This window comes from Chaetodon auriga, chromosome 1, assembly GCF_051107435.1.
Source record: "Chaetodon auriga isolate fChaAug3 chromosome 1, fChaAug3.hap1, whole genome shotgun sequence".
Lineage (NCBI taxonomy): Eukaryota > Metazoa > Chordata > Actinopteri > Chaetodontiformes > Chaetodontidae > Chaetodon > Chaetodon auriga.
The window spans coordinates 30,128,168-30,138,935 of NC_135074.1; the positions used below are offsets into that span (position 1 = coordinate 30,128,168).

General features: G+C 45.7%; 1 protein-coding gene across 2 annotated transcripts in view; it reads right to left on the reverse strand.

Moving 5' to 3' along the window:
* Window positions 1-10,221, reverse strand: part of mpped2a (metallophosphoesterase domain containing 2a) — a 59,052-nt gene extending 48,831 nt beyond the window's left edge. Inside the window, exons 1-2 of one of the 2 annotated variants that reach the window (XM_076733899.1) lie at window positions 9,785-10,221; window positions 7,397-7,666 (exon numbers count right to left, since the gene is read on the reverse strand). In XM_076733899.1, coding sequence (XP_076590014.1) covers window positions 7,397-7,509 — 113 coding nt within the window. In that variant the 5' untranslated portion in view covers window positions 7,510-7,666; window positions 9,785-10,221. Of the gene's footprint in view, window positions 1-7,396; window positions 7,667-8,519; window positions 8,640-9,784 lie in introns of those variants that run through there. The other variant, XM_076733909.1, reaches the window with a different exon arrangement.
* Between the last annotated feature and the right edge of the window lie 547 nt (window positions 10,222-10,768).

The following is a 10,768-nucleotide window of genomic DNA, read 5'->3' on the forward strand; positions in this document are numbered from 1 at the left end:
AGTAACAGCCAAAACCTTTTGACTCTGCGGCTGCTGCTACTCTGGGAACGGCTGCGATAAAAGAGTAAAAACAAATGTTTGAGCTCAGACATTAAATTCAATATTGTCCTCCTGGTTTCCCCCAAACCGAGACAAATGAGCGCCACTTGTGGCTGCGATGAAAATATTTAGCAAAATGAGAAAATAAGTGGAGGGAGTGGAAACGCAGCGGAGCTCCGTCGTCCCGACAGCAAAACATGAAGCAGACGCTTGAGCGGGAGGAACATTGAGTTTTTCTGTCTGAGATCTTTGATGCTGGAGGAGACACTTCGCTGCACGAGGGTCTCAGAAATGTCCACAGTTCAGCCTGAAAGTCACACAACCACATAATCATCTGAGGGTTTTCATCGTCCCCGCTGCTGCTTGTGTAAACAAGCTTTTGCTCGCTCATCGGTCCCTTTCTGTCCGGCCACTGCTGAAAATGGAGTCACACGAGCGGCAAAGCTACCGTTAAAAGTCCCGTTTAATTATCACCTGGGCAGCTCGGCCGGGCCGATCCGCCACGAGCTGATGTTCGCCGTGCGCGTCCTGTGAAATCAGAATACTCCCACATTCACAGCACAGCTCCGCCGCACAAAGAAAACACGGGCGACTCTCAAGGAGTTCATTAATAAAAACCGGGACGGTGTTAAACGTGTGAAGGCCGCGTTCTGCTCGCCGCTTCCTCGCAGCTCGTGTCAGAATATCCACGCGTGTGGATGCAGGCGGCGGCGTTGAATGATTCATGCTTACGAGCTCCTCAATTATTCAGAGGGCGGGAATAATTAACAAGGCATCTGGAGGAGAAGGAGTTTGTTAAATGTGGATTATTTTTTCAGAGGGGGGGCGAAGAATTTCCATTTCCCAGCATTGAAATGTTCTGAGCTCAGGTGTCTTCAGGAAGCGGCGCTTTGGAAAGAATAAACGAGCGTCTGACGAGGAAGATTTTAACGTTCTCCACAAGCTCGCCATGTTTTCAGGACGCAGCTTCACCTCCGAGTTGATGAGTGAGTGCTTGGGAAATACTCATCTGTGATTGGCTGCTGAGTGTCCACATTGTATTTTCACACTGTTCTCAATCAGGTAACGTCAACGCTCTGCTGCTTTATGCAACGTTACTCCAAAGCGTCCAAAAGGAAAAAGGCTCTTCGCTTTGTCACCACAGAGTCCTGAAAGCCCGAAATGAGTTAGCATTGCTGCACCTCCTGCGCCCTCGTCTCCAAATCGGTGCGTTTTTTTTTTTTAATACGCTTTTGGTGAGATGAATGAAATAATAATAATAACACAAGCTTAAAGAGATTAAGACATTAAATGGCCCACTCATGAATTCTGAAGCTTTTACGTGTCTTAAAAAGTCGGAGCCTTAGCGGCGGTGATGCTACAGTTACGCGACTGTGATGTGGTTCATTTATAGCCTCGTGTTAGCGTTTAACATCTGGCAGCTGCATTCACGCTTCACGAATCATAAAAGTGGCGTTCATTTCTGAAGATTATCTTGATGAACAAAGAGCTCATTTTCCAGAATAATCTAAAACCCAGTGGAGAAATCCCATTGGCTTCTTGTCGAGGGAACCGGGGTGATGCTAACTTAGCGTTCAGCCTACAAACGCACGTCATCCCCGCAGCACTCCTGTCTTCCTCAAACCATTAATGTGGGTCAGTACTTTCTCCATATATTCTTTAATTTCTCTGAATCAGGCCGATCTTCAGCCAAGTACAGAAAACCTCTGAGTGTTATTTATTATTTCATCAGATTGAAATCATAAGTTTGCAAACTGTCTTGTATTTATTTAGCCAAAGTTGTAGCCGCTTCGTGTCAAGACAAAATTAAACAAATACGTTTGAGAAATTCGGCTTATTCTGAGGGTTTATTAGAGAAAAACACGTCTATTCCTCCTGTAATAAGGTTTGTTTTGGCGTCAGTACATAAACTAACGTATTATCAGCGAGAATGAAACTTTTCAAAAGCGTCAAACATCATATTTCAATTCACTTCACTGGATGTCTGCAGGTTTTTAAGACAGATTTACGTCGTTTCTGCTCCCTGTTGAAGCTTGAACTGAACTTCAGGCCCATTTAACATAAATTAACACTCTGAAGGCGTTAATGGCGTAACGCGGCTAAGTCATCGAGCGACAGATGCCAACACATCTGCGATGGAGATCAAGCACACGATCCGACGCGGTGCACTTCTTAGCTCCACGTTATTTAGGGTTTGGATCAATTCATGCAGCCATTTTCTTCACAATTTCAACAATATTTCATTTCAGCAGCTGTCTGAACCACTAAAATACTTAATAACCTTCATCTCTTTTAAGATTTGTGCTTAAATAATCAATTAATCATAAAATGCCAAATATTCTGATGATTAATGAATCGTTATTCATGAAGCTTCTCAAACATGAGAATCTGTCCTCCATCACTGTAAACTGAACGTCTTTGAGGTTTGGACGTCCGCCTGCGCTGTGAGAGAACTGAAAAAACTACCAACAGAGTAAATGATCAGAGGACGACTGATTAATCAGTTTGGCCGATTTGACAGGATGTTTTAAAGCTATCGCGGCTGCAGAGCCTCCAGCTCATCCATACATGAAGTCAAGGTAACGCCATTATGCACCTGAGATCATTTATATTTTAATAAAATTCAATATTTGTGAATTATGAGCACGATAAGGTTGTTGGTATCGGAGTCCTGTTTCTGAGGGAAAATAAGAGCTCAAAGAATAAAAATCAGGCAGTTTGATGTTCAGTTAGAGATTAATGTATTAATAACTTTTTCACTGAGATGTCGGTTCAACAGTCCCAGCGTGACAATCCGATTGGCTGATTAATCAGCTATCAGGCCTTTAAAGATCCACCTCCACATTGATATTGACAATAATCATCAGCTGCAGCCCCGCTGGGATTAAATCATAGGAGGGAACATCACAACTGATGTTGTGAAGCGTTGAGAATACGACTCCAGTACATCCAAATAATGCATGTATGATTTCCTGAGTCACACGTTGAGATTTCAGGCCCCTCTGGTTTCAGCTCTCTGTCCGTCTGTCTGTCTGCGTCTGTGTCGGACCTTCCCGCAGTCTGGCCCAGATCCTGCTCAAATTGGATTTGAAGCCATTAGCGTCCCAACTCGAAGCATATGTTCCAAGTTGCTGAGCATTTCATTTCACGAGACGACGATGAGGGGGCAGAAAAAAAAAAAAAACAAAAAACACAGACGGCGCAGAAAAATAAACCAGGCGCAAACAGGGCCGGGCCGAGCCTGTCGCTCACTTACAGACAGAGACCCCCGAGTCAAAGCCCACTTTGACTCCGGGGTCACGCTCCTGTAACTGCTGCTGCGCGTGCACGTGCGCGCGCTCGACGTGCATGTTTTCATATGCGGTTCAGGCGGCGATGCCTTACACACAAAAGCCGCTGCTGTGCTCCATCACAGAAATCTAAATATTCTGTCGTTTAGGTTGGGCCACATTAGAGCAGGGATTGTATTTCAAAAGGCAGGCGACCCCCCCAAAGTTTTTTTTTTTTTTTTGGCTTTCAGAGAAGCAACAACTTTATTTATGCCCAAACACTGTGGATGCAGTGAGCAAGAACCCCCGAGCAAGTCGGATCATTATCTCTCAAAACTAAACAAGCCTTTACTTTCCCAGAACAGAGCGTGTATTCTATAAGCACTTAAACATAGCGGGGGGATGGGCTCAGAGGAGTGTGTGTGTGTGTGTGTGTGTGTGTGTGTGTGTGTGTGTGTGTGTGTGTGTGTGTGTGTGTGTGTGTGTGTGTGATCCCGGGGTTCCCAGTCTGAGTTTAAGAATGGCAGGGTAAAACACTGCAGGCTCTGTGGAGGCCAGGAAACAGCCTAATGTATTTATCCAAACACATATCTGCTGAGAGGCCCCACGGCTTCGACACATCCCCTTCCTACGGGGGCTTCACCTCCAAAAACCGCCGCAGTGAAAGTGGAAAAACCAGCAGGGCTGCCGAACACGGGCAGCGAGTGATTGTACTGATTATTTAGACGAACGGTTTTATTATTTGTTCCAAGTTTAACAGCGTTTCTGCAGCTTAAACATACATCAGCGTTAGCTTTTCCGCTGCTGCAGGACCCTGAATGCATCGTTTTTTACTAAACACACCTAATAAACAGCTTCCTTTTTACAAGGCAAACATCATCAACAATCTGCTCTGCTCTCTCTGGACTAAAACTAAACCGTCTGCAGATGACAGATCCACTTTCAGAGGCGTTTTCAGGGTTTTCCTCTCGAACACAGGCAGTGTGTCCTTTTCCTACAAAGAGATTTCATGTCAGGTTTCTCTGCTGCTGCTCCGGCTGAATTTTGCTTATGGCCAACGGGTGCAACACTGTGGAATAAAAGGCCGAGATGAACCACACCGAGACCTTACAGGGAGCTGCAAACAAACCCTGTCAATGCCAATCACGGAAGCACCAAATAATCACAAAAAAATTTAGAAATTTCAGCAAAAATGCAACCTTGGCTTGCGGAGGTCACGTTTTAAAGCCTGAAAATATCGTTTGTACCATCTATTATTTGTCCTGTCAAACAGGGAAAATTGAGGCAGCCTCTTCAAACAACAAACCAGAACCCGCTCTGGTGACTCCTGTGCTGTCTGGCATGTGTTAACCTTGATTCATATTGAAGCATTTGGCCTGATTTATCGCCGCCTTTGTCAACCATTAAAATGGACTGACGTAACACAAACTGCTCGGTGACCTCGTCTCCTTCTCCACATTCATCGACGCTCGTTGTGCCGGCAGCTCTGCTCACAGCCCGAAAAAACCCCAAAACAACACAGTGGCACAATAACGTGAAGCACCGGGAGGAAGGTAAGAGTCACGTTTGGCTGTTTACAAGAGGCCATAATTTGATCTTCTCCACAAAATAATCCTGTTTACATGGACGTGATTATCCGGACAGGAATCTGAGTGTTTGAAGTAAACGAAATAAAAACAACTTGTGTGCCAGATGTTGTTGCTCTCGGCCTGCACAGACTCTAAGCTGCTGCACAAATCTTCCTCTGGCTCTAGTTTATCTGAACTTTGTCTGAAAATGCCTCCTTCATTATGTTTATGCATCTGCATGATCTCACGCCGGCCCAGGCGGCCGCCATTGGTTCGACTTGAAGCAGACGCCACTTCACGTCCGCCTCGAGGTAACACAAGCACAACCTGAGCGACTCCTACCTGACGTCCATTAATGCCAGTTTAACTACAGAACTCCACGTTTGATTCAGATTTATTAATTTAACTTTAGCTTTTATCTTCATTTCAGAGATAAACTGAATTATGCAGCAAGAGATGCAGCAGCTCAACTGGTGTTACTCCATTTAGATTTAGGGATTTATTGGAAAAAATATGCACACTGCTGCTGTTTTAAACTCACAGTAAAGACAGTCTTTATGCTTTATTTGGGCCTCGTTCGCTCCCACAAAGCGGTCAGTCGTCTTCCTGAGGTCCTCGTTAACACAGCAACAACAAAAAATACTAATTAATAAGACCAAAAAATGCAGGATAAGCCATGCATAAAGATCAGGAAACTAATTAAATAATGCTACACACAAATCAACAAACAACAGTACCCAATAATAAAAATAAATAAATTAAAAAACACAGGGCAACAAAACATAAAAAACTCTAACATCACTTTAGAAAGCAGGTTCAGGCTGAAGAGGCTCCTTACAGAAGCACCGGCCGCTGTCAGGTGAGCAGAATTCACCTGTCGTGTCGTACAAATATGACAAATACAGGCAGGTGCTGGTTTTCCACAGAAGAAGTGTGCTGTTTTATTCCACGTGACAGCTCGCATGAAAAACACAAGACTTCATTTTAATTTAGCTCCACAGTTGGCCGGGACAGTCGGCTCACACACGTTAGCAAAGAGCTAATCTGGCAGCTCTGGTCTGTACAATCATGAGTGAACTGTGCGTGTTTTTTAAGCTAATTTGACAATCTGTGAAGTGACCGTTTTCCCGTTCTAACGAGAACAACAACAGAGTTTTTGACTCCTTACTATAAGTCAGGAGTTGAGGATTGCAGTGTTGTTTTAACAGCTTCCAAATCTGTCTATGACAGACTATAAATGGCACTCATGTAGTCAGCGCATGGTGTTAGTATGGGCTCCATTTCCTCACATCAATGCCTGTTCGGTGTGTGCGTGACTGTCTAAAACTTAAATTAAAGCTGTTTGTTTGGAAGCGTAAAAATCACCACCGACATGCTTCAGATTTAATTATTTTGGTGAGATATTTAATCTATTTGTTGCACTTGTAATACAGAAAATGTCAAAGAGAAACTGACAAGGCAGCAGGAACGTGTGCAGACGTTTCTCCAAAAATTATAATTACCCAGCAAAGTACAAAGTTCAATCAAAGAGGAAAATAAAGCCTGAATCATTCCCAACGCTTCACTGCAAACAGAGGAAGTCTCAAGCATGAAACCGCAACCAACAATCAGTCACAAACCCTTTGGAAAAGCTCCAAACAGCTGTAATTAGGAGAAGACACAAAGCATGCAAACATGCAGCTCTGTGTTAGTATCCGTCCACACGTGAAACACACAGCGCTCTGACGAGTGTGTGCGTGGCGAGGGCTGACAGGTCGCAGCGCTCCGACCCACTAATGAGAGGCCGAGAGTAACCACATCAGACAAGGGCTGCGCTAAGTAACTGGTCTGATAAATAAATAAGGAGAGCGCCCTAATGCGGACAAAGCGTTCATGCACCGCAACGACAACATGGCACAGATGATAACAGTCTCGGGGCGACCGCGAGGAACGGCGGCGAGCCGTCCGCAACACGCGGCGGGCAGGAAAAAAACTCCTGAGTCAGAAAAGCTTTGAGTCAAATGTGTGTGAGGCGTCGGTGGGTCAAAGCACGCGGCTCACCTGACGAACTTCAACAGAAATCTTCACTACAGCGCAGTTCAAGCAGTTTCTGCACTCTGAAAGTTTGTCCTCGCCGGCCACCGTACACTCTCTGAGCTCGAGCCAATTAAATCAAAGCATAAGCAAAGGCTCTGCATCAAGCTGGATCCTGATTGGCCTCCTGCTGCAGCTAAAAATGTCTTAATTTCCTCTTTTTCCCCCCTCACAGGCTGCGCTCTGGATTCTTCTGAAATCAGTTTAAAACAAACCATCGAAACGTAAAATGTGAAATAAAATAATTGTAAAATAAATAAAATCAAGACAAAAAAAGACCTGAATGAGTGCATCTTTAAAAGCTGCACATTTAATGAAAAGCACACAATTTATTTTGGCGGGGAGAAAAAATTTTGTTTACTAGCTGATGGCAGGTGATCCACTGTGTGTGTGTGTGTGTGTGTGTGTGTGTGTGTGTGTGTGAGTGTGTGTGTGACGTGCACTCACATGTGGACGTGTGGAGGTTGGAAGCGGCTCTGGTTGATGTTGTAGTGTGTGAAGGCCTGCGTGGGGTTGGAGCTGTACTCGTCCACCGTGATGGTCACTTTGCCATGAGCCATCCTTCCGCCGTTTGGACATGAGACGCCGTTCGTTCACCGGGATTCAGCAGCGAGCCGTGCAGCGGTCATCCTTCAGAGCCGCCCCAGAAGCCCAGGAAGTCTCCCAGCGGCAGCGGCAGGGACCCAGCCGACCAGCTCGACCACGACACGCTGCAGTCTGCACCGACGGGAGCAAACACACACACACACACACACACACACACACGCACACGCTGCTTTAAAACGGGACCAGCAGCCTCTGAACACACTGACAGCGAGGTCTTAAAAATGACCTTTTTTTTTACTGTTCAAAAACATAAAATGCACAAAAAAACAGGTGGCTTGAAGAGCTGAAACGCCTCCGGGCTGAAAACAGTGGAAAGACACAAACATCAAGTGAGGAGGTAATCTCCTTCTCCTCATTTAGCATCTCATTTATTCACACTGTGTGCTGCATTCACTGCCCCCCTTTTTAAAGAAGAAATAAAATCCTGCAACAATTCTTGAACGCAAAGCAACTTAAACATGATTAGCAGATTTATGCTCCCTTTTCAAACAATGAGGCATTTTGTTAAGAGGATAAAAATTATTTGAGAAGCTAAACGCCGGACTGTTAAGGCGACGATTTACAATCTGGAAGGTTTTTAATTGCTGCTCTGCTGCTCGTAACCCAGTTGGTTTTAATGCAAACTAATATATTCAAATGTAAAAATTACTGCAGGCATGGCCTCGAAGGCATCAGCCTGCTGGAATTAAACCGAGCAGGAAAAAAAAGCTGCATGGGGACAATAAAATTCTCCACATTCATGCACAAAACAGGTCTGAAAATTACCAAAAAAAAGAAATAATGCAAAGTTCTGCTTTTGCTCTTCCTGAACGCTGCAATAACCTGAACGGCTGCAGCACAATAAAGACAAAATCAGGTAAAAAAAAAAAAAAAAAAACTCACTTTCACTCCTTAAATCCTGTCTGGAAAAGCAGCCAAAACGCTGCACAACAAGTGTGGATTTGCATCCTCAGAGCTCACTCACCGGGCTTCGCTGTGCGCCTCCTCGCACCCTGAGCCTCCCTCCTGTCTGACCTCCCTGACTGATAGTGAAGTGGCCACTGTGGGCTTGACGGGCTTTTTATACCAGACCTCCTGATGCAGCCAGGAGCACGAGGAGGGGGGAAAAAAGGGGAAAAATTGCCCTTAATTTAACAGGTCTGTCATCTTGACTTCAGCTGATGCAGTGAGTTAAAAAAAAAAAAGCTGTGACCTCCAGTTGTTGAATAATAAAGCAAAGAATTGTCCTATTTTCACAAAAGCATTGATCTCTATTTTCTGGGTCAACTGGATGCTTCTTCTATGATTTGTGCAATGAATTTAAGTCAGAAAGATTAATGCCAACCTAGAAAAAAAAAAAAAAAAAAAAAACCCTGCAAACACTCCAGACTTTACACAGCAAAGTGTGAATTAAATCACCCCGAAAGCAACGAAGAAGCTGCACAAGAAAACAAGTTTGCACGGCCTTGAAAAAAATAATTTCACTTCAGTTAAAAGCTGCCCTGTCAGACGCTCTGCACACGCTTCACCTCAGCGGGCTCCCACAGCTCAAGCACTACTCCTCCTGCGGCTCACAAAAAGCGCTCTTTCCTGCAAATGTAGGCCGAAAATCTGAGGACGGGTCGGTGTGCAGCATGCTCCCCGGTCCCCTCGCTGTGTGTGTGTGTGTGTGTGTGTGTGTATGTGTGTGCCTGTCTCTCTACCTTGTGGCTACAGTAGCAGCAACTAGCTCTGTAGCTTAGCCTGCTAAAACCTGCCCTGGCAGTGGATTTTTATTATGCAGGCTGTAGCTTCGCACTGAGCTGCTTCTCTCAAACGGCGCTGCACACACACACACACTGTCAGCCCCGTCGGTGAATATATACGGACACACACACACTGATACACACCGTGTAGCTAACTTCACCAGCGGAAATCACTCCGGTAAGCGGAGGGGGTAAAAGGCGAATAAATTGACCCTCTCTGATGCCGTGCATAGACGCGGTGTGTGCTATGCGCCGCTTGCTGCAGAAATGTACACAAAAAGAGGAGTCCGCGCGATCCTGAACTCTGCTCCTGGAATAATAAAAAACACCCAAAGGTGGTCAGTGTCACCGCTCCGCCGCGCTAACCTCCTGCTCGTCCCCGTAAATGACAAGCCACCTTTTAACCGACGGCTTTGTGTCAAGAATTTCTTTTTTCCTCCCCGTCTCCCCTCTCTGCCCTCCCTCCCTCTTCGGTTCTCAAAGCAAAGCGGAAATGTTGCTCTACCTTCGTCGTGTGGGGTTTTTTTGTGCGTTTTTTATCTGGCCGGAGAAAGAGTCTCGGGTCGGGGTCGCCCTCTACGCGGCGGCGGTGGCGGCGGCGGCGGAGGGACGCGGGTCCATGCGGCAGCAACAGGGGAGCGGGCAGGTTCGTACGCGGCAGTCCGGGGGTTGCGGCAGTCTGGGCGGGTAGGGCAGAACCTTCGACCCGGCGGGACCTCGGCTGGCTCCTGTGGAAAGAAACCAGACAAGAGAGCGAGGGGGAGAGAGCCGGAGAGGAGGGAGAGAGACGCTGACAGACAACAGGGAGAGAGAGAGCAGACTCGGTCTGACGGAGGGGGAGCCGGAGTGCAGTGAGTCGGAGCTGCCACTGGGGTCAGAGAGCAGAGAGAGCAGGAGCGAGCACAACCCCCCGCCACCTCGCGAGCGCGCGCCCTCACCGGCGGGCACACGCGCGAAGAGGCGCGAGAGGGAGGGAGAGAGGGAGGGGGGAGGAGGAGGAGGAGGAGGAGGGCGCTCGCGCAATCCCGCGCTACGTCCGTGCTGCTTTCACTTGCAATCGGAAATGACATTTAAAGCAGCGACTTGAGGCAAAAATGATAGAACTGACCCCATGTTCCCTTGAAATAGATGTTAGTTAATAAAGCCAAAATGCTGATGTACACATACTTTCATTTCTGATGAAATAATAACACCACTGTCTCATAACACACTACCATAAAGGGATTATAAAATAGTTACGTTATGAGGGTTTTATAAGTTGCAACTAATAACTAATATGTTTTGATAGCTTTATTAATGTTTAATCGATTTTAAGTGTCCCCAAAGTTATTCAGAGTATATGTGACTTAATAAAATCAAAATGATTAGAGCTGCAACGATTAATCTATCATGTATTCATCTATTAAATTAACTATCAACCGTTTTGATAATCAATTAATTTGTCCGAGTGATTTTTTTTTTTTTTTTTTAAAGTCAAAATTCTCTGATC